Consider the following 24,593-nt stretch of genomic DNA (forward strand, 5'->3'; position numbering starts at 1 on the left):
AATCTTACTAAGGCACAGGTTAATGGTTTAAAAGAGTAGTTTCCCTTTAAATTGGTGCAGGAAAGTATAAGATATTTGGGAGTAGTGTTTTTGTGGCTTTTTCATTTTTGTTTTGATTTTATAAATATATTTGTCTATATTTTTCTTGTATCAAGGTTCACTTGATTTATATATTTAAAAGTTAATAAAGATTTAATTAAATTAAAAAAGATATTTGGGAGTGAAAATTGGGGCAGACTGGCAAAAGCTATGCAAGTTGAATTATATTCCCCAACTGGCCATACGGTAAAAAATTTGGCATCCTGCAGAGGCATTATGTTATGTTTTCTCCTGGCTGGGGTGTTTTGCAGCTGTTAACATCACTTTGGCAATAAGGATATTTTATTTGTTTCAAACTTTGCCTATTGCAATTCTAGATAGGGTGTTAATATTATTTCAGCAGAGGGTTTTTGGCTTTAGTTGGAAACATAGGCCCTCACGTGAAACTAGAAATGTGCTATACCATGATGGTTTAGCAGTACCGAATATGAGACTTTATTATGTGGTGGCCCAACTGCGGGTTTTATGTGACTGGCAATATTCTCTTAAATCTAAGCAATGGGGGTTTATGGAATTTTGTTCTTTGATGAAGGTGTCTTTATGCTGTTTTGCATGATTACCTCAGTTATCTAGAGAGGACAAATAGTTGAGTAACCCTTTTACAGGGCTGACATTTAAATTTTGAGGCATATATAGAGCTAGACTAACTGGTCATAGTGATTATTCACCTTTAACTTCAATTGGATTTAACAAGGTGTTTCCTGCTGGGTTAGTGTATTCTACATTCTAGATAAGCAGGGCTGGGTTTGAAATAGCTAGGATGATTGATTCAGAATAAAGAATTATTCAGTTTTGAGATTGTTGCTACGCAATTTGGGTTGATTGAGAAAGATTTGGATATTTATAGGTTCAACATTTAGAAATTTCCAGGTCTTTATCCCCATTTAGACATTATGCTCCAAGTCTGTCAAATTTAAGGTCCTCATATAAAAAATATATAATCTTCTTTTTCTTCCAATAGATAGCAAGGTCAAACATTTAACAGAATGACATGGGTTATGAGCTGGAGAAGGCCCACCCTACACCATACTGTTAGGCAGAAAAAAAATAAAAAGTCACCCAAATTTATTAACAAAGCTTCCTGACAATAAACAAAATATATTTCATAATAGCAGACAAGATATATCATCACATATCTTTATAATATTTTCAGCGACCCCAATCTGACTTAAGCCTGTCACTGGCCAACAACAATTCACCATAATATAATCTCAGCAGCCTGTTATCCTAAACTCTTTGTGACTGCCCTTTATAAATGTGTGATCAGCTCTGTTTTAAAATAGCCCCTGTGACATAGTAGGTCAAAGGCTATCGGCGCCATTTTGATGTGAGGCAGGCCCGAAAGCCCAACGACAGGGAGGGAGAAATCCCTCGCGGGACCCCGCTGGACCACCATGGATGTTAGTAAGTCTTAGGGAGGGATCGGGAAGGGGGGGGGGGTTGTATTACAGTAAATTTTAATGCTTGGGGTGGTTTTTTATTTAAAAAAATAAAATGTGTCCCTCCCCTGTACAAACCCGAAAAACAAATTTTCCTCATAGTTCGGGGAAGATCAGTTTCGGGGTTCGGGGCCCCCGACCCACGACGAATTAGGCAATTTCGTTGAAATTGCCTAATTCATGATAAACAAAGCACATCTCTACATATTAGGGATGTACAGCAGGGATGGATTCGTCCCATTCGTATTTGTATTCGTGGGGAGCCTAATCCGTTGCATCCGTTCTCGGGGGACCCCGATCCATTCATTAGTTATGTATGTATTTGTTTCCCAAAAACAAAATCCCATCCCAACCCTTTAAATTTAATTAACTACAACCTCCACCCTCCTGATCCCCCCCCCCCCCCCAAGACTTACCAAAAGTCCCTGGTGGTCCAGCGAGGGTCCTGGCGCGATCTCCTGCACTCGGGCTGTCGGCTGCCGGTATTCAAAATGGCGCCCATAGCCTTTGCCCTCACTATGTCACAGGGGCTACCGGTGCCATTGGTCGGCCCCTGTCACATGGGTAGGAGCAATGGACAGCCGGCACCATATTGTGCTCCTACCATGTGACAGGGGCCGACCAATGGCACCGGTAGCCCCTGTGACATAGTGAGGGCGCCATTTTGAATACCAGCAGTCGACAGCCCGAGTGCAGGAGATCGCTCCAGGACCCCTGCTGGACCACCAGGAACTTTTGGTAAGTCTTGGGGGGGGTCAGGAGGGTGGGGGGTTTATTCGTTAGATACGTTGTATTCATGGGGGTTCACCATACATTTCATGACCTCATGAATACAACGAATAGGGACATATGCGTTGCGGATTGCCAATACGTCAAAAACGAATGCACATCCCTAGTACATATCCATCGTCACAATACTACCAATTACCACTTTTGCTTTGTACACTGGTTGAGGAGTTGCATTATCTCTATAGTTACTGAATCCTACTAACACTATGCTCTGGACCTGTTCTTCCATAATTCCTAGTACAGTTTAACTACATTGATAGAGACTCTGCTATCCAGTATGGCCCATATCTTTTGACCCATTTCCTTAACAGCAGATCTTAATAATTGTCTACCTCATTGCTCATATTTCAAACTGGGCACCGGTTTAACAAACTGCTTGTAGCAGTACAAGTATGGGCTGTTCACTGCATTTAGTCAGACTGTTATCTCTACCCTTTCTTTCTCAGTTACCACTACACCTGCTTGCACGGCTCCATATTGCTTCTATCTCCTCTACTTTTTTGCATTCTTTTTGCATATTTTTTGCATACTTTTTTGCATTCGTTCATTGGTTTATTGTACTTGTTTTAAATTCTTGTTAATAATTGAACCATTTTGTACACTGTATTTCCTGTTGAATGTAAAGCTTATTGCTGTGTTATTGTTTATTGTAAACCGAGGTGATGTTTTTAACATGCCGCGGTATATAAAAAAATCACTAAATAAATAAATAAATACTTTTATCAACCCTTTGTCCTTGGCCTCTTCCAGTCTGTAATAGACTCCCCACTTTGGTTCCCAAAGGTGACTGCAAATACTTTCTGTTCTTTTAGGATTGCACCCTTCTAGTTCATGTGCAGTTTTCCTAGTAGTTCTAAATTTCTCTTGATTATTTCTTTTGTATTTTGGATTGCCAGGTATCCAACACTAATCAGACTGGTTGTCAGAGTTTGGTTTTGCCCTGATTTAATTGGCATACAGAGTACACAGCATGCTCTTAATTATGCAGTGTTCGCATGTGGCTCCATGAGAGCCCGGATCTGCTTTGTCAACCACTCTGAGTTAGGGTTACAAGGTTACAATGGGTGTTTGACTTTACAGAAATATTCCGTTATTTTTCCTCTATAGATGGAACTTGTTTGCAAGCATGTCCTGATGGATATTACACAGAAAAGGATGAGAACCGCTGCTCTGCCTGTCATAGCTCCTGTCAGACCTGCTTGGGAAAACATAGCACACAGTGTCTCTCTTGTAAAGTCAGCTGGTATAGACTGGAACACACATGTTCGCAGACCTGTGAAACTGGGTGAGTCCCTATGGCACAAAATGTTTTGGTAGATTGCTCTAGAAGGAGTTTGCAGTGTTTTACGATTAAATGACAACATTACAATCTTCAAGACATTATCTTCCCCAATCTGCTGATTAAGAGGATAATTTTATAACAGCCCATGTGGGAGCTTTATACATGAGGACTTCAGCTCTAATTTTCAAAGCAGACTTGCATGCGTAAGTCGTCTTTGAAAATGAGTGGGACCATGCATACCTTAGCATGGCAAAGGCATGCACATTTATACCTGCTGGAGAACAGGTATACAACTATACATGCCAATGCAAACATTTACACTCATACTTTCAAAATAAAATTACACACACAAATTATTTCCCCCTCCCCAACTCCACTCCCGGGAATGTCTCATTGCAGTATATGTAAAATTATGTGCAAAATCGCTTCTATGCATACTTTTATGTGTACAAACCTGGGTTAATTTTAAAAAGGCTAATTTATGCACATAAAATCGTGTTTTCTGCATGTACAGTAACATTTTTTTGTTTCCATTTCTCTAGTTTTCCACTGAATGCATAGTGGCTTTTTGAGGTTTCCATTTCAGTTTTTGTCTTTGTTTTGTGGTCTTTTATTCTGTATTTGGCGAAGGTCGGATCTGTATGTGTGACTGAGGTGAGGTATTTTACTTGTAGGTAGGGATTTGAATCAATCTTATTTGTTGCATTTTCTCATTCTCAATAGGTCATGCATTGGTGCTGCACTGCTGCCTTTTCATAGGAAGGGCTATTGCTGTTTGAGTTCTTGGAGTTAGTGTTGCAATGCTATGGAAGATGTTACACGTGCTGAGTATTTTTTTTTTCAGGTTTTGTATGTTACAATGTGCCTGGTAGTAAGGGAGTTTGTGTTTCTGCTACTGAGATAGCACCAGAATCAGAATATCTTTTTTATATAGCGAGTTGTATTTGAAATATCCTAGTTCTGTTCTACGTCCATTGTTTGGGGATGGGGGGCAGATTCCTGTGGATGCAGGGTATATGTTTACATTTAGCCCAGTGATGGTCAAGTGTTCAGTGTGTCACACCTGTAAGCCTTATCTGCCAGCTGTGTCCCAAAAGATAAAAGGTTGAGAACTACTGTTCTAGACAATTGAGATCCTGCCAATTTAAGCTTACTATTCCTTTTAAGAAAGGATCCGTATCCAAGGACAAGCAATTGACTTCTCAATAGGTTTAAATGTGTCGGATGCAGGATAAACTTATTAGTATACACAAAAGTCACCCATGTCTCTGGGCTGATGAACCCAACAGCTGGGATGTGCTACTTGCTGCCTTAACACATTGCTGGATGCAATTTTTCACATCCAAGTATACTGCAGTCTGGCAGTAGAAGCATTTGTCAACAAGACTTGTGCTTCACAACAAGTTAATTTGATAGCAGTAAAGGTAGTTGCTTGCAAATTAATTTGGAATGGCAGCATATTGCCAGCTTTGCACTAATTAGTATTACCAGATAACACCACTTGCCCAGGCTCTGTTTGATCCTGCATGGCAATTATGGAATTGTGGAAATAATCCTATTATTAATTTATTAATGAATAAATAATAATAACCTTATCATATTTATGAAGTCATTTCTTTTACATTCCCCCAGAAACTGTGCTTATTTTTCTGAATCTGCAGAATAAAGGAATAGCCACTAACCTATCACTATGTGATAGCAGCATGGGATCTATTTACTGTTTGGGATCTTGCCAGGTTCTTGTGACCCGGATTGGCCACTGTTGGAGACAGGATGCTGGGCTTTATGGACCCTCGGTCTGACATAGTATGGCAACTTCTTATCGGGCCGATTCAGTAAAATGCACGGGAGAGCCTAGCGCCTCCTTATTAGCAGAAGTGGCGGCTGTCAGCGGGTTTGACAGCCGACGCTCAATTTTACCGGCATCCGTTGTCGAACCCGCTGACAGCCACGGGTTCTGAAAACGGACGCCGACAAAATTGAGCATCCGTTTTTCAACCCGTGGACCACGGGCAGATTTTCTTTGGGGGGGGGCCTCCAACTTAATATCGCTATGATATTAAGTCGGAGGCCCCAAAATGTGCAGTCGGCTTGGCTGCACATTTTACTTTCTGTATCGCGCGGGACTAACTATAGGCTCATCAACATGCATTTGCATGTTGAGGGCGCTATTAGTTTCGGGGGCTTGGACACGCGTTTTCCACGCGCTATTACCCCTTACTGTATAAGGGGTAATAATAGCGCGTGGAAAACACGGGGGCTAATGGTGCGCTCGGCCTGAGCACACCCGTACTGAATCGGCCTGTATGTTCTTTTGTTCTTAGGTGGACTCTTCCAGTAAATCAGCTTTACAAGCAGGTCTGGTTTCCAAACTGTGCATAATATGTAGCCTAATCCCATTCTTATTTATATGAGTCTTAGACTGTCAGTATACTGTATCTTGAGATAATCCATTGTGCATAGCCTGAAAGGACCAGTTTGTTGTGGCCTATGAGGAAAGAGTTTTCCCGTGAGTAGAACTTGACGCATTGCTTCTGCAAAAAAACCCTCAAAAAAACCATTGTGACTATAAAGATGAAATAGTATTGCCAAAAACTGACACCGAGAGCAGAAGTCTGGGGTTTTTTCCCCCCAGCTAAAACCTCTCCTCCTCCTGATTTTTATAACATTACGCCTGTTTTAGATTTTACGCAGATAACTCCAGCTGGCTTTGCGAGAGGTGCCACAAGAACTGCAAGGAGTGCCTGGGCCCTCTGCCCACAGACTGTTTGACCTGTCACAGGGATTTCTTCCTGATGCGCTCCAAGAAGGAGTGTTACCGTGTGTGCCCAGAGCACTACTTCCAGGACCAGATCCACAAGACCTGCGAGAGGTGCCACCCCACCTGCGACTCCTGCAGCGGTGAGAAGCTGCAACGCGCCCCCTCTGTAGAAGAAGCCACAAGGGGGGGGGGGGGAGACTGTATATCCATGATCAAGTGTAAATGAGAGAGACAGTTTTAAAAGCGTTTTGCCCGTGGCTGTCTGAAAACTGCCCCTGCCCCTCCCCCCTTCCCGATGCGGTAAGCATCAGCCTGTTATTCCACAAGGCGTGCATATTTTTAGCTGCATTGAGAGGCGATGTTCCCGGGGTGGGGGGTTGTATTTAGGTTGGGGGAGGAAAAGCATATAGGCAAATTGCATTTTCAATTCTTCTACGTACCTTCCCAGCAAAACCTTACCTGCAGAAAAGGCAGGCGCAGGTGATCGCTCGTGCTTTGTACCCCTGCTAAGTTTCAAAATGAAAGCACCTGTGCATGCTTTGGCTTTTGAGAATTGGAGCAAAGCCCCATGGGTAAAAGCTAAGCATGGCCTTTGTCCCAGTGTGGACAGACTGAAGATTGCTTCCACTATGTTTACTTGTTTTAATACAAACATGCGTTTTTCTGTTTTGTTTTTTTTAAGGTAAAGGAGCAGTTTCCTGCACTTCATGCGTATGGAGTTATCGATTAGGAGGAGGGATCTGCTATTCTGACTGCCTTATAGGAGAATACAAAGTCCAAGAGGTAAATACCCGAATAAGATCTCCTCAATCCACAGTTGTACAAGAAGAGACTGAAAAACTGATGTAGCCGGATAGTTGGGGGGTAATTCCTGTCCGGGTTATAGCTGGGGTCTCATTAGTTGGTGGCTGTTGTGTTGTACTGGATCTGGAGGGTGAATCTTTAACTGGTAAAGACTGACCTGTGGATGGGTTATCTCTCTCCTATGCAAACTAAGAGGTCGATGCAATGCCATGCACTGGCCACAGTGCACGGCTCAACACACAGTACCCCTGGTGCAAAACAGGGGGGTTAGCGCAGTCCAAAACGCGCGTCCAGTCGAGCGCGTAGGCAATAGCACTCACACATAAATTCATGTTGATGAGGCTATTACCTGTTCCCCCCCCCCCCCCCCCCGGATTAAAAAATAAAAATGTGCACTCGACGTGCACATTTTTTTTTTTTTTTGTAACTTACTGTTTATTAAAATCACCAAATGTAAACCACACAATATAGACAACACGACATAGTGTCATCTTAACATCAAACATCCATACTCCGCCATAACAAAGTCATCATAGATACAATAACAATACAACTTTGGTTGTGTCAAAAGCCACATATCATCCGTTTTAAATCTATATTCCCCACTCCCCCCCCCCCCCCTCCCCCCCCCCTTCCCCAGTCCTCAATCTGGAAAAATCATCCGTGGAGAGATGTAGACCATTGTTGATATGGTTGCCATATTTTACGAAATTTCGCCATCGAATCCTTACTCAAGGCCGTCAAATGTTCCATATGATAAATCCATTTTAGTCGCCTAAGGACCGCTGAAAATTCAGGAGCTTTCTGCAACTTCCAGTGCATGGCAATTTCGCCTCTCACCGCAGAGGCCAGAGCCCGAACAAAGGCACCGGACATCTGAGACCTCCGCTCATCGATGATATTCAGCAGCATTTCTTTCGGACTAAGTTGTAGTTCCTGTTGCAAGACCTGGTTCAGCCAAGTCCCCGCCTGGGTCCATAGAGGAGAGATGACCGGACAAGTCCACCACATGTGATAAAAAGCACCCTCCAGCCCACATTGACGCCAGCATAAGGAATCAGTACGTAACCCCATGGTCTTCAGTTTACAGGGAGATAAATACCAACGAAATAACATTTTGTAACTATTTTCTAGCAATTGGGCGGCTATGGAGCTCCGACTGATAGCTTTAAAACAGACGTCCCAATCTCCATCTGAAAACGGAGCCCCCAAATCTTTTTCCCAGGCAGCTATATGCTTAGCAGAAGGAGACACCGCCCCGTTAAGTAAGGTGTAAAGTTTTGATATCACTCCCCGAATTACGGAGGCCTTTTCACAATAACCTTCGAAGAGTGTCTTGCCCTTGAGCATATCCCTCCGTACCTTCTTAACAGATAAAAAATGACGCAATTGTATGTAGGCATACTGGTCAATATCAGTCAGATGATAGGATACACGTAAATCCTCAAAAGATTTCACTCCCTGGTCAGCCCATACTTGCCCCAACGTACTGAGGCCATGCCTAGCCCATCCCTGAAAGGTCTTCCCCACTCTCCCAATAGCAAACGCCTCACAGCCCTGCACCCGTGTAGTAAAGAAGTATTGTCTATCTCCCACCAGTTGCCGTCTCCACCTGTGCCATAACATCATGGTAACAGCGAGACAAGGTGAGGAACTTTGGAGACTAGGGGGAAGCCGACCCCCACCCCACAATAAATCTTCTACCACTACCGGGGCCACCATAGCCCTTTCTAAGCGAACCCAAGGTTTGATAAGGTTAGTGTTATGAAAATCAACCACAACTCGAAATTGGGACGCTAAATAGTACTTCAGCAAGTTGGGCACCCCTAGTCCCCCAGCTAATTTAGTCTGGTACAATATTACCCTCGATACTCGAGGTGGCCTCCGTCTCCATATGAAGGAGAATACTTTGGCCTGAAGCCGCTTTAGATATGGAACTGGCACTGTACATGGCAAGGTCTGGAATAAATAAGCCAGACGCGGAAGAAAAGTCATTTTAATAGCCGCGATGCGGCCCAGCCAAGTGAGAGTCAACCTATCCCATGTCTGGAGCTCTTTGTCCAATCGCTTACTAAGTGGGTTGTAGTTCATATCAAACAGATCATTATAGTTAGGACCCAAGTAGACTCCTAAATACTTAACTGAATGTTTAGCCCACTGGAAGGGAAATTTCTGTTTCAATTGCTGGATCACTTCAGAGGATAAACAAATAGGTAAAATCTCCGACTTATCCATATTTATTTTAAATCCAGAAACCCTCCCATAGGCCTCCAACCTCGGTAGAAGACCCAGCAATGAGCTTTCAGGTGCTGTCAAAGTAAATAACACATAGTCAGCATACAGTGCTAATTTATAGGAACCATTTCCCACCGAAATGCCCTGTACACACCGGTCAGAACGAATTATTTCCGCTAAAGGCTCTAAGCAGAGCGCAAATAGTAATGGGGACAAGGGGCACCCTTGGCGTGTCCCTCTTTGCACCTCAAAGTTCGCCGAGTAGTTCCCGTTTACCTTAATGCATGCCATTGGCTTTTGATATAAAGCCTGCACCCATGTCAGAAAATGTCCCCCCAAGCCCACCTTCTGTAACACCTGAAACAGGAAAGGCCAATGTACCCTGTCAAAGGCCTTCTCGGCGTCTACCCCAAATAATACTGAGGGAATGCTATGTGTTCGCGCATAGTATATTAAATTCACTACTTTGCGGATGTTGTCACTCGCCATTCTTCCTGGCATAAAGCCAGCCTGATCTTCATGAACTAAAAATGGAAGAACTACCTTAAGGCGGTTAGCTAGTATTTTCGCCAATAACTTCAAATCAATATTAATAAGGGAGATCGGCCGGTATGAACTACATAACATAGGATCCTTTCCAGGTTTTGGCAGAATAGTAATGCCAGCCACGTTAGCCGCAGAAGCCAACTGTCCACCCAGTCGAAGACTATTGAACATATTTACTAAAGGACCAGCCAATTCGTCCTTAAATTTTTTATAGAAAAAGGGGGTATACCCATCGATACCTGGGGCCTTACCCGATTTAAGGTCTGAGATAGCACTTGTAACTTCCAGCAAAGAGATTGGACGGTGTAGACTGTCCATCATGGATGTATCTAAACATGGCAATTGAATCCCTTCCAAATAATCCACTATATCACCCTCAGTAACATTATCCTCCCGTTTATATAAAGTAGCGAAGAAATGATTAAACTGAAGACCTATTCCCTCTCCATCTGTCACTATGGTCCCGTCAGCCGCTTTAATTTTAGTAATTTGGGATTGGGCTACTCTGGCCTTCAAAGCATGAGCCAAGAGTTTCCCCGCTTTGTTGCCATGCTCATAATAAGTTCTTTTAGTCAAATCCATTTGATATATAATTTCATCTGCATCTAGCTGTTGAAGTTGTTGCCGAAGACCCCCCAGTGTTTCCAAGAGGCGCTTACTCGGGTTCAGCTTATGCGCCCGTTCCGCTGACTCTAACTTTCCTTGTAACTCCTGACGATGTTTGACTTTCTCCTTCTTACTGTAAGCCGCCATCGCTATTAATTTACCCCGTAGCACAGCTTTGAGACATTCCCACAGTACTACTGGCGTAACCTCATCAGTGGAATTATCAAGCAAATATTCCTTAAGGGCCAACTTAATTTCCTGTACCTTGCCTTTCTCTTTGAGTAGCGAGTCATTCATCCGCCAAAATCGACGCCCCCTCTTTAAACCCGCAAGATTAATGGACCATCACACTGGCGCATGGTCAGACCATATAATACTACCTATTCCCACATCGGTGGTAGCCCCAACTAGTGTGGTATCTATAAGGAAGTAGTCCAGCCTGGAATATGAATCGTGAGCCTTAGAATAAAAGGAATAATCTTTTTCTTTCGGGTGACGGTCCCTCCAGACATCGATAACCTGCCATTTTCCCATAAAGGAATGTAAGGCTTTCTGATCCACCATGGAATAGTGCCCACCCCCCTTGGAGCAGTCCTGTATGGGATTGGGGACTACATTAAAGTCACCACCAATAATTAATCTCCCACTTGGGAACCGTAACAACTGTTCGTCTAGGCGATCAAAAACCTCCCTCTGATGCACATTTGCATTATAGAGAGATACCATAGTGTATACTGTCTGACAGATAGTCACAGAGACTATAATAAATCTACCGTCCTGGTCACGGTGTACCTTTTCTATATGAGCGGGAAGATCCCTAGATATCAGAACACCAACCCCTGTATACTTCAGCTGCGGCGTACAGGCCGCCAAAAGAATCTGAGGAAAATGTGCTGATTGTAATAAATATTCATGTTTTTTACGGAGATGGGTCTCCTGAATAAACAAAACACTGGCTTTTGAAGAGAGAGCCTCCTTAAACAGACTCTTTCGTTTAGAGGGATGGTTGAGACCTTTAACATTCAAGGATAATATCTTTATAGTCATCCTGAAATAATCCCCTCCACCTCTTCCCTATACACACATGGTACCTCAGGAAGGTTCCTCCCACAGACAGACCCCCCGATCCACTGGAACATAGTAAACCCATACTGAAACCCCAGTCTACCTTCGACTCCACAGCCCAATATCCTTTGCTCTGGACATCTGAGGACTCCTAATCCCGACCCCCTATACCCCCCCCCTTCCTTCCCTCCCTTCTTCCCACCCCCCTCCCCCATCCCTCCCATACTGAACCCCTGCCGCTTATGCAGCAACAGGATAATCTGAGAGGTAAGTGAGGTCCCTCACCCTCTCCACCCCCGTATCATCCATTTAAAACCATCAACAGGAAACAGATATAAAACAGCAAACTTATTTAACCACATTAGTTCTAAACAGTGAACCACCACAGGATCCCATAATATATTTCTGGAACCCAAATAAAGGAAATGTCATCTTATCCAGCATTCCTGGACTGTAAAAGAAACCCCAAATGAAGGGGCCGTTGCAAATCAGTCCACACTGTCAGCAGGTTCGCCCCGATCCAGAGACTTGCGCTGCAGCCGGGAACCCGATTTCCCCACTCTTTGCCATCTTGGCCTATCCGACCCCCCTGGCTTCTGTCTAGGAAGCTCAGCAATCGGATAAGGTAATCCCGCCGCCTCCAAAATCGAGGCCGCGTTTGCTGCGTTCTTAATATAATGAGTGACGCCATCTTTAGTAAACGCTAGGCCCACCGGATACTGCCAACGATATTTCAAATTTTCCTTACATAGCAAGGCAGTCACTGGTTGTAAGTCCCGCCGTTTTTGAAGCGTGATCGCCGCTAAGTCATTATAAATGGACACTGTCTGCCCATCCCAACGAATATCACCAAGTATTCACGCTTGCCGCATCACGGCATCTTTGAGTCTGTAGCTGTGAAGGCAAGCGATAATATCGCGGGGAACATTAGGGTTCGGAGCTCTGAGCGCTCGATGAGCGCGCTCGATGATAATTTCCCCCTCGAACAGTTCTTGTGGTTCCGAACGGCAGCCAAGAATGTGCTTACATAAGTCTTGCACGACGCGTCCCACCTCTTTATATTTATCCGTTTCAGGGATCCCCCGGATTCGAAGGTTAGAACGCCTGGAGCGGTTCTCTAAATCTTCGAGTTTCAATAGGATTTCTTCATTCGTAGTTTGCACATCCAGAACATCTGTTTTAAGGCGTGAGACTTCAATTGCCTGCCCTTCCACCATAGATTCTACATCTTCAACACGCCTTCCGAAATCTCCAAGTTCAGAGCGAAACTCGGTTAAGGCTTCTTGCATATCTGTTTTAATAGATTTCAAATCTTTTTGTATCTCAAAAAACCATTGTTTAAAGTCTGCTTTCGTAGGCTCAGAGAGCTGTCCCGACGGACCCGATTCCATAACGGCCTCCATCATGGCCGGCAGCTCAGAATCAGTTCGTGCAGCCCCGTCCGCCATTACTGGAGCTCCCGAGTCCTGCACCACGCTCAGGGCCGCAAATCGGGAACCACTCGGGTCGTATGCAAAAGTTTTCAGATCCATAGATTTTTTCCGATGAGTCATCACCAAGTGATCCGCTATCCTCTGGTGCAAACCAGAAGGGAAAAATTAGCCTGTATTGCTCAAAAAAGCTAATATACAACGGGGTAGGAGAGGAGCTATCGCTTCAAGCGACCATGCTGAAGGGCTGACGTCACTTCCTCCTCGACGTGCACATTTTAACCCGCAAAAATTAACGCCTGCCCGGAGCAGGCGTTAATTCTTGAGGAGCCCAAAAAAATTTCAGAAAAACCGAAAATACTGGATTTCTGTTCCTTTTTTCGGTTCCTCCGACTTAATATCGCAACGACAGGAGAATTAAAAAAAAAAAAAAAAAAAAAAAAAAGGTGTGCCGGCAGTCAGGTTAGGGAAAGGGACGCTCATAATAAAACTGAGCGTCCCTTTCCCTAACCTGACCACCACCTCTCTTGGGCAATCGCTGCTGAAGAGGAGCTAGGGGTGCACAATTTCCCCTAGCGCCTCCTTTTTACCGCAGCACCCGATTTAAATATTAAATCAAGCACACAGGGAGAGGTGGATCGGTGCGCGTTGAGGGAGCGGGCGCTCAATCATGAAAGCCCATTTAGCGCGCGCCGATATTGCATCGGCCTGTTAGAGTAGATAAAAGGAGGCCATGGGTGAACTTTCACTGTTGTGTTAAGACTGAGCAATAAATTGAAACTACTCCAAACAGCTTCCAAACAGGTCTGTCTTTATTGACAGCAAGAGTTATATTTACTTAGGCCGGTCTACAAAACCCTTCACATGGTGACTATAGCAGTCGCTGATTTCCTACCCTCATGAGCTAATTAGGTTTTCTTAGATGATTAGAATATCCCAGATATATTGAGTTAATCCAGCAAGGAATAGGCCAGGTGTTGCCAACCTTTTGGGGAGCAAGGACCCCTTTTCAACCTCCAAACATTTTGCAGACCCTCACATGCATCTTTTAAAATTTTACATGCAGTTAAATGCCATATGGAAAACCGATTAACTTAATAATAGTAATATGCACTCCAGGATCATGTATAATGTAGGAAACTTAATGTTAAATAAGGAATGGTTTCTGTTATAAAATGTGCTCCCCCTCCTGCACTCCTTGGGTGATCTGGATCTATGGTAGGGGTAGGGAGTGGCACTCCTTCTGAGTGCCACTCCCTACCTCTACCATAGCCTTCCCAAATGCTTTCCTTCTTGTCCTGCTTCCCTCCACCTAAGGACACTTCCTGAGTTCTCATCCTCCCTGGTGGCAAGAGAATAGTAGTGAGGGAACTGTGCAGCCTTTGCTGTGCGATGGTTGCAGCCCGGGCCGCTGTGATATGGCTGCATTGTGCTTCCTGGAACGAATGGGGAAACCTGCAAAGAGCGGCAGTTGCAACTCTAAAGGGGACACAAAGGGATGGGTAGTTAGGTTTCATGTGGGAATTTTATGTACTTTGGGTAAATGCACATAAAGCCAGTGCTGGGCAGACTAGATAGGTTTTTTGGTCTTTATCTGCCAACATTACTAAGTTACTATCTTTTCTCCCTGCGGTCCCTTCTCTGGTTCTGTCCCCTCCTATGATAATTTCCTGAGTGCTCACCCTCCTAACCTGTTTGACCTCCCTGCCCCCCCTCTCCCCAACTGGCCCCTCCCCAAGTTCCTTTGTTCCCCATGGCTTCTTCTTGAGTGCCTTGCCTCCTGTCCTCTTATTCTTCCTTCTTCCCTCTTCCCAAGGCAGGGTGCAACATATTCAAAAGGTAACACAGTCTGAAGGAGACTTCAGTAAGAACTAAGAGGGAGATTTATCAAGCCACGAGAGGGCTATAACGCCCATTAAACAGAGTATATTGCACGATAAATGCTGTTTCCTTATCCTGCTAGACCAGTTATTATATTTGGGATTTCCCTCCTCCACACAGCTGGCGGAGACAGAGGACACACTTTTTTCAGGACCTCAACCAGGGCTATAAAGGAGGTGTGGCTCCAGACAATCTCAGTAATTTCTGTCTCCGCAATGATGGAGACATGAAGAAGATGTAACTCCTAGAGTCAGGGTGTTCCCTGGCCTGGTTGAATCCTTGTTGCTCCTGGGATAACTACCTCTAGGGGCTACATTTCCCAGTGGTAGCAGTCTCCTAGGTTCCTGGAGATCCCTCCCAGCTTCCTGCAGGCCTGCGAAACCTCCAGGGAATGATGACTGGCCCTGTACGCTGCGGGGGCTGTAGTGGCCCCAGATCACAATGGTGGTTGTTCACCTTCACAGAGTGGCTGGATTCTCAGAAGGCATTCATCACTCTGTAATTTCCTATTGAGTGGGAGAGATAGTAATTTTGATTTCCTTTATTGTATTTTAGTTTTCTATGTAATTTGATTTTTCAGATTGCTTCTCCCTTGCTGGTACAATGTATTTTGTGTTATATTGTGAAATGCATTAAAAATAAAATTATAAAAAAAGATATGATCACCCTCAGATCTCTGAGCGGTGCACATCAGTATCTCACCCCATCACATGCTGCTCCCTTATATTTCTGTACCCCAAATGCATGACTCTACGCCTTATTGCATTAAAATGGAGCTGCAATGCATCCCTGAGTTTTCTTAGATTGCTCCTCATTCTGTCTGCTTCCTCCACTGTGTTCAGATCTTAGTGTCATCTGCAAAAAGCCAAACCTGCCCGAATATCCCCTATGCAATATTACTCATGAAAATATTGAACAGAACGAGCTCCAAGACAAATCCCCGTGGCATGCAATGACATCCCTTCTTTACTAGGACTGAACTGCATTTACCACTACCCTCCGTTGTCTATTTTTCAACCAGTTTCTAGTTTGATCAAATCATTTTGGGCCCACAACCAGGCTGCTCTGTTTTTTTATGAACCTCCACGGCCGGTTCAACTCACCTTATGTCATGCTTGGCCCTTTACTCCCGGTACTCTCGTGGCCGCAGCCAGTCACTGCTGCCGCATTCCTCCTGGCTTCCTGTGCTCCACATGGCGGCTGAGACACTGCCGACCAGCGTTCCGACCCAGGGCTTCCCTAGGCGCGCATGTGCGCCATCTGTCCTCCCTTTAAAGGGCCAATGGCGGAAACTTCAGGCTCGTCCCTGGCTGATGACATCACTGGTACGGGTTATTTTAAGGACTATCTTCATCCACCACTAACTGACTTGGTAACGTGTTCCCTGGTTCCTAGCTGGTGCTTGCTCCAGTTCGCTGGACCTGTTGTTCCTGTTCTACGGATCTCTGCTTTGCTCGTCAGACTCCTGGCTCTGCGCCCTGCTCCTCGGGGCCTGGCTCAGCGCTTCTGCATCAGGGAACATGCCTCAGGGCCCTGCTCCTCAGGGCCTGGCTCAGCGCTTCTACATCTGGGACCTTGCCTCAGTGCTCTCGCTCCTCGGGACCTGACTCAGTGCTATTACATCACGAGACCCTGTCTCTGCGTTCCTGTGCAGGATCTGGCTCAGCACTTCTACATTTCAGGTCTGTCTCTCTGTGACCCCGCTCTGCGGGGTATCTCCCAGCACGTCTACTTCACAGGTTCCTGCTGCTGCAGCGCTTCTACCCCATTAGAACCTGTTACAATGGATTTCCCACTCAGAGCCTGCTTCAACTTACTACTAATCAGGCCTCTGCTCCTGCACTTCCTTTCCATGGGGCCTGCTCCACGTGGTCCTGTTCTACTGTCTCCGGAACTGCAGTACCATCTTATCACTTGAGGCCTTCTCTCTCTCTCTCCTCAAGGGTCCCTCGACCTCGGCCTGAATCTGACCTCTCTGACACTCCCTGCTTCCAGCCGCCTGAGTCTTCCAAGACCACCTACTCAGAGGCCCATCTAAGACCAGCCGGCCCCAGCACCGAAGGTCTCAACCTGTGGGGAACAAGGGCTGGTACTGGCGAAGTTCCTGTTTGCCTCTGCTCCCGACCAGCCTCACCTCCTAATGGCAGGTAGCACCAACCTCACCTTGGGGCAAGGGTCCACAAATCCTAACAGTTAAAAGATTTGCTAAAATCCAGGTATAACACATCCAGTGCATATCCCTGATTTAATTCTCTGGTCACACTAACAACAAATGAATCAGATTTCTTTGACATAATCTCTATCTAGTGAAACTATGCTGCAACCCATTGCGCTCAACACATCACACTATTCTTTCCTTCAGATGGCTCTCCATTAATTTACTCATCATTGAGATCAGTCTAACTAACCTATACTGTAATTACCAACCTTTAACAAAGAGGAATGACACTCTTCTGTCTTCTCCAGTCCTCCAAGTCCTTTCTGTCTCCAAAGATGGCTAGAACAGAACTGCCAGTAGAGCATTCAGAACTTGTTTAAGCTCCCTTAATATCCTAAAATGGATCCCATTCAACCCCTTTCTTTGCAGCTTTCAGATGCATTCCATACAAATGCTCTCCTCTATAAATAGAGTGACAATTTCACTCACTATTATATGTACTCCTGTCAACAATTAGTGGTCCTTCTTCAATCTCTTCTTTGAATACTGAACATGAAAGCATTTGTTCAGAGACCTATAGTCAAATGATGTATGTGGTTAAAATCTGCTTTTAAAAGCATAAGTGTAGGCTTCCGTTGATGACGTCAGTCAGGTAGGAAAAAATTCCCACTTCCTCCCTTGACATCCACAAAGAATCTAGTCTTATTTTATCCAATTTCACACATCCACTCCTATAATGTGCGCAAAAAATTTTCTACAAGATTTATAGACAATTTTGTTTATCGATTGATAGACGATATGTCAACTAGAGCAGAGAATCAGAGCACACAAATCCGGGCCTTCCCTTGAGGATGAAAATATGGCACCCGAGTTATTGCAATCTGTGGAGGGATTAACTGAGGCCACGATTAGAGATATTATTAAAACTGTCTCCGCGGCAGTAACTGAACATTTGTTAAAACTGTAAGCTTCTATGGATGACCTTAAGGAACAGCTTGAGAGCTATAGAGCATCTGTGATGCAAGTTTTCAAGAAAGTAGAGAAGCATGAAACGCAATTTGAAACTGTGAATGCAGTGATTGCAGATCTACAGGCCCAACACAAAGGCAGCCAAGTTAGATGTCTTGGAAAATCGTAGTAAGAGAAGCAGCCTGCGTATTGTGGGGTTTCTGAAAAAGTGCAGACGGAAGAACTATTGTCTTTCTGCGAGACTTGGCTGCCAAATGCCCTTGAAGTGAGCATGAAAGAGCGAGGAATCTTAGTGGAACGGGCGCATAGAATAGGCCCAGCGGGAGCATCAGGAGATAAGCCATGGCAGATAATCGTAAAATTTTTGAGCTTCATTGATAAAGAACGGTTATTAATGACTTACTGTATGCAAAAGGAACTGCTATATAATAATTAAAAAAAATTTATTTTCCCTGACTACTCGGTGAAAGTCATGGCAGCAAGAAGGAGCTAACGCCATATTGTATGCAGTTATACAAGTGTGGCGTCAAGTTCACTCTTCAGTTTCCAGAAAAATTAAGAATATTTCATACTGGCGAGTCAAAATTTCTCCACACTGTCTCAGAAGTGCTAAGTTTTCTCTCTCAACTGGCTGAATGACTGGTTTTGCCTGCAAACCTTGATCTTCTTAATTCTTGGAACCTAACTGTGCATGCCAACAGTGCAAATTGGCTACGCATGTTCCTTTTCTTCTTCATGTTACCCTTAAGGGTTTGGTTTCTGTCATTGTTTCACAAAGTTTAAATTGATTTAGATTCTTCTTTGTGGAAAGAGATCAGGTTTTTTCGATCTTCTATCCTTGCCTTTATTTGAAAGGGGAAGCCAGCTTATATAGATTACAAAATGTTATATCTTAATAAAAATCTGGGTGGACAGGCTCTCCCAGACCTCCGGAGTTATAATGTTGCAGCATTGCTGCGGTACATACAGGATTTGGCTTCCTTGCACAACCAGTTTGACCCAGAACATCTACTACCTGAGTTAGTCTCCTTGAGAACCAATAAATGTTTTGCATTGCTCTCAGCCACTAAAATTGGTACCTCACTGTTGGAAATTCTGGTTTAAAGTGCTATATAAAGCCTGAGAAATAGTGGAGGCTCTTGAATAAGCGATCTACTTTTATCTCTCCTTTTTTGAGCCTATTGGGAAACCTGGACTTTCCTAGTGGCAGAGATTTGAAAGTATTTCAAGAATGGAAAGCAAAGGGTTTGTTTTGTATTGGACAATTTGTAGAGTCTGACACTTTGATTTTTCAATCTTTCATGCAGGAAGATTGGGATGTCGCCAATGTGGATTTTGTCGCCTACCTTTAAGCTAGGCATTATTGTTTTTCAGTTAGGAGGGGGAGTTTTGTATCTATTGCTTTTTCTGATTCAGAAGAATTTTTTGATAGTTCACCCAAATTCAACAAATTGCACTCCTGGGTCTTACAAATTAATGACTGCTCTTCTCTGCTTAGTCTTTCACATTTAGTGGAGCAATGGAACATGGACATTGAACAGCCTCTGGTGGCTGAGGATCTTCGGTCTGCAATTACTGCTCTTTGCCATTATTTAAAAGTGGCAAATTTTGCAAGAGATTCAATTCAAAATCCTCCACCGGGTTTACATAACTAGAACCAAGGGGGCCAAAATGAAACACTGGGCTTCTGATACTTGTTTGAAATGCAATACTGCACCAGGTGACCTGTGCCATACATTAACTGGCTGCCCCAAATATGGTGTTTTCTGGAAAGGTGATACAGATTTTCTCCATCAGTTGTTACGGGTTAACTTCTTATGTTTCTTCTTCTTATGTTCTAACTTTGTATGGTCGGTAAGATATTATATTTTTATAGCTTTGCTGATGTTCCAAAATTGCCAGTGGGTGAACCCAAAATGATAAGGATTGCTCTGACTCTTGCAAAGAAAGTCATTCTGACCACCTGGAATGATGCTGCACTGCCAAATTTAGATACTTGGAAAGCAGAAATGAGACACCATGCCTCAATAGAATGCTTATGTCAAAACAACTTTAGTGAGTGTCCAGTTGCATTGTTAAAGCAGCGGAATTATTTTCTTCTTTGGACAAAGTGTTACGTATGATGTAACAGTACTCACATTATTTCTTATATAGTTATTTATTTAACACTGTGACAGTTAATTTTATTGTACCACCTGTGTAGCCTGCTTCGAATGTGATGTATGTATGTGTGTGTGCATGGGGTTGTATGAGTGAGGAATTAAAACAATAATATGGATAAAAGAGGAGAGAGTCCTCTTCAACAAACACTTTCATGTTTGCCATTGTTTCTGTCTGGACCTGTGAACACTGTTGTGGCTTTTGGTTCTGTCAATGTTTGTACGACCTTTTTCATTTTGTATTGTAACCAAGTCACTTGTTGGTGGCTTCTCTCTTATTTGTTCCCTCCTTTAATAAAAACATGTAAAAAAAAAAAATCATAAATGTAATTAATTAAAAATCTGCCATCCTGCCCCAACCCCTTCCACCTTCTACCCAGCATCGCAACCAGATCTGGCTAAAATCTGTCTGCATAAAATTGATGTGTGCACTGATTTTCCCAGATAAAATAAGAGCTGGAGCAGGATTTGTCCAGATCATAACTTTCAAATACTCAGTTAATGTAATATTCAGCTTTAACAGGCCAGATTTGTGCAGACCTCTTTGTACATACAGATGGCTGTCTCTAAATCCAACTGCATATTGAAATCTTGTGGATGTCCTTGAACAGAAGAGCCGTTTCCTTTGGAGTCATGCCAATACAACTATAGAAACATAGAAATGACGGCAGAAGAAGACCAAACGGCCCATCCAGTCTGCCCAGCAAGCTTCACACATTTTTTTCTCATACTTATCTGTTTCTCTTAGCTCTTTGGTTCTATTTCCCTTCCACCCCCACCATTAATGTAGAGAGCAGTGATGGAGCTGCATCCAAGTGAAATATCAAGCTTGATTAGTTATGGGTAGTAGGGGAAGTAACCGCCGCAATAAGCAAGCTACACCCATGCTTATTTGTTTTTACCCAGACTATGTTATACAGCCCTTATTGGTTGTTTTTCTTCTCCCCTGCCGTTGAAGCAGAGAGCTATGCTGGATATGCGTGGAGTATCAGTTTTTCTTCTCCCCTGCCGTTGAAGCAGAGAGCTATGCTGGATATGCGTGGAGTATCAGTTTTTCTTCTCCCCTGCCGTTGAAGCAGAGAGCTATGCTGGATATGCGTGGAGTATCAGTTTTTCTTCTCCCCTGCCGTTGAAGCAGAGAGCTATGCTGGATATGCGTGGAGTATCAGTTTTTCTTCTCCCCTGCCGTTGAAGCAGAGAGCTATGCTGGTTATGCTCTGAGTCAACTACTAGGAAAGGACAGGCAAACTCCACAGCAAGCCTTGTGTCCCATGGCCAAAGATAGCATCATTGCATGAAGCTGTTGTGTTTCTGATTGGCCATGAGGAGTAAGTAGCTCATGTAAAATGTAGGGATGTGCATTAGTTTATAATGAAATAGAAAAATGAAATGAATAGGGGCCAATTCATTTCTTTTGTGGGGCTCCGAAACAAATTGAAGGAGCTCCATAAATTAAATGAATTCTATTCGTTTCATTCATTTGAAATAGAATGATTTCTATAAGCCATTATAGTCAGTGGACTCTTAAAAATCATAGAAAAGCAACAGGTGCATGAGTACAGTTAGAAATTGGAATAGTGTAAAGCAGGCAGTCAGTCGAGAAGGGGAGGATGAGCATGCAGTCAAGGAGATGAGAGGAATGATGTATCACAGTGAAGCATTTTGCCAGTCTGACCTGTTGCTGTGGACCGGGTACAGTGACACTGATCTTCAAGACTGAGGGTCTGCAGGGCTTCTCAAAACATTGTCTGTGTGAAAGCATAGCTCTCAGCTCTTTCTGAGTTCCTGGTAAAAAATTTTTGCTGTGGAATATCTTATAGTCTCACTGTGCCAGCCCATCACATAAGAGAGGAAAGCAAAGCAGTGAGGCAGCACTACATCACAATATCTGTGTCTCATTGCAGTTGCGTTCTGTTTTTTCCTTTCTGGTGATTGAAGCCTTAGGTACACGTGAGATTAGTCATTTATTCTATGTTTACCTGGCAGCGGGCACAGTGTGGGCAGTGGGCACTAAGCAGTACTTGGACATAAGTAAGCAGTGAGGGCAGAGCAAAGAGAGCAGCATAACAGGCTGTGTTGTGAGGCCTGCCTGTGTCAGAGCAGACAGTTTGATACTGATTGCAGCAGTTTCTCTGTGCTCTCCACAAGGCAGCACGGTACTAGCACAGTCTGGGCATTACAATACCACTGCAAAATATTAAATCTTTATTGTAATTTTCACATCCCCAGTGACATAAAAACAATCATGTCAGGTATTGGGGAAGGCAGAGCGGATAAAGTAAATTTGCAGTAAATGTGTCCAAAATTGGCCAGGTTAGCACTGACTCTAGCAATGTCAGCAAGAACCCAAAACTTAGTCCCAGTATAGCAAACCAAGAGGAGATCAAGTATGGAAGGAATACCTCAAGGCTCTAAAAGGAGATCACCACTTACCGGCAACAGTGCCATAAATACTTGAAAGCATCTCAAGCGGGAAACTGGCACTGAAAGTGGCATTAGCATCCTAAGTCAACATCAAGAGAGAATAAAGCAGAAAAAAAGTGGCATTAGCATCCTAAGGCCTGGATTCTCTAAGGTCTGTGACCTTAGAGAATCCGGCGGTAACGGGGGGCGGGGGGGGCGGTCCTGCGATAGCCGGCAGCTATCACACCTCCGCGGTGCGATCGCTGCTGGCTTTCGCGCCGAATAACTACACCATAAAAGGTGTAGCTATTTGGTGCGAAACTGGCGGCGATAAGGAATCTTATCTTTCACTGCCAGCGATGTGTCGGCCCCCCGGTGCCGCCCCGACTCCTCCTCTTCCGGGGCTGACTCCGTGCCGACTCTGCCCCGAGCTAGCTATCGCATGCGATAGCGTTCGAGAATGACCCCCTCAGTCAACGTCAAGAGGGAATAAAGCAGAAAAGGTGGCAGTAAAACCTCCAAGGCAGGCACTGATTAGGGGGCCAAGCAGCAGAAAGAGTGACTTCAAGGTGTAAGGTCTGGTTATTACCACACTTAGCCCAGCACAAACGATGCTCAAGAGAAACTGTCTTGATATGCACATGTGATAAAACTCAGAATGGTGCCAGAGATTTCATACAAAACCAGAAAATCAGGAAATGGAAACAGGCTGAGAGCAGCTCAATGATGTGGTAAATGGTCTCTAAATAAAGCAGCTCTCACTACTTTCCTGGAAACCAGCCCACAATCATTAGAGAAACCTTTGTGATGAACTAATTGTGATAATAACCTTTACATCTGGCAAACCCATTCTACAAGAAAATCTAAATTCCACCCTGCAACTTGGAGGTCTCTGTGCCACTCAGCCTTGCTTCCATGCCCAGACCTTACGCCTTGGAGTTTCCTTTGCTACTGTGCCTTGCTGTCGTACCCTCAGAGCTAACACCTTGCCGGTTTTCGGGGAGGAGTGCTTTGCACATCTCATGGTGGTTTGGAGTCTTGAAGCCACTTTTTGTGCTGCTTGGCCCTTTATCAGTGCCTGATTTGGAGGTTTTACTGCCACTTTTTTCTGCTTTGCTCCCCCTTCATGCTGCTTTAGGTTCCTAATGCCACTTTTGGGGCCAATTTGCCATTTAAGCTGCCATCAAGGTGCCCTCTTGGAGCTTTGGGGTGTTCTTCCCACTTTTCGTTCTTCTTTGCTCCTCTTACTTGGTGAAATCCTGCCAATGCTGGTACTCCTTTGCCCCTTTACAGAGTCACAAGCTATTGATGCTACTTTTGGTGCAACTTTCCAGTCTCCTTAGTCTTTGTAAGTGCCTTGGAGTTCTTTCTCCCTTCTGTTGATTTCTTCCAACGAGTGTTAAGACAATTGATTAAATAACCCCTATTCTGGAGCCCAATATAGACAGAATATTACCTGTAATGCTTCCCCCATTGACTTTAATGGCAAACAAAAACAAATCAAATGAAAAACAATTTTTTTTTTGTTTTGAAATAAAAGAAACAAATTAGAGTCCTCACAAAATTAATTTTAAAATGAAACATTTTATCCTGTTGCACATGTGTAGTAAAATACAGTGAGTAGGACAGCCAAAACATATCCTTTCCTTTTTACTGAAATTCCTAATTAATTGTACATTTTTATGGCTGTATTAGCTTATTTATTTATTTATTTTTACATTCTGACGGGCGGATTTTAAATGCCCAGCTCGCGTAAATCCGCCCGGATTTACGCGAGCAGAGCCCTCGCGTGCCAGCGCACCTATTTTGCATAGGCCGCCGGCGCGCGCAGAGCCCCGGAACGCGCGTAAGTCCTGGGGTTTTTTTAAGGGGGTGTGTCGGGGCGGGGCCGAATGATGAGGCATTTTGGGGGCGGGACCGGAGGCGTGGTGCCGGCCCGGGGGCGCGGTCGAGGCCTCCGGACCAGC

General features: G+C 44.1%; 1 protein-coding gene across 1 annotated transcript in view; it reads left to right on the top strand.

The window, feature by feature from the left end:
* Nucleotides 1-24,593, top strand: part of PCSK5 (proprotein convertase subtilisin/kexin type 5) — an 893,215-nt gene that overhangs the window by 857,345 nt on the left and 11,277 nt on the right. Inside the window, exons 33-35 of the mRNA XM_029616187.1 lie at nucleotides 3,435-3,612; nucleotides 6,293-6,510; nucleotides 7,053-7,153. Of these exons, the coding sequence (XP_029472047.1) occupies nucleotides 3,435-3,612; nucleotides 6,293-6,510; nucleotides 7,053-7,153 (497 nt within the window). The remainder of the gene's footprint in view (nucleotides 1-3,434; nucleotides 3,613-6,292; nucleotides 6,511-7,052; nucleotides 7,154-24,593) is intronic.

The sequence above is a fragment of the Rhinatrema bivittatum genome, chromosome 1, assembly GCF_901001135.1.
Source record: "Rhinatrema bivittatum chromosome 1, aRhiBiv1.1, whole genome shotgun sequence".
NCBI classification, from domain to species: domain Eukaryota; kingdom Metazoa; phylum Chordata; class Amphibia; order Gymnophiona; family Rhinatrematidae; genus Rhinatrema; species Rhinatrema bivittatum.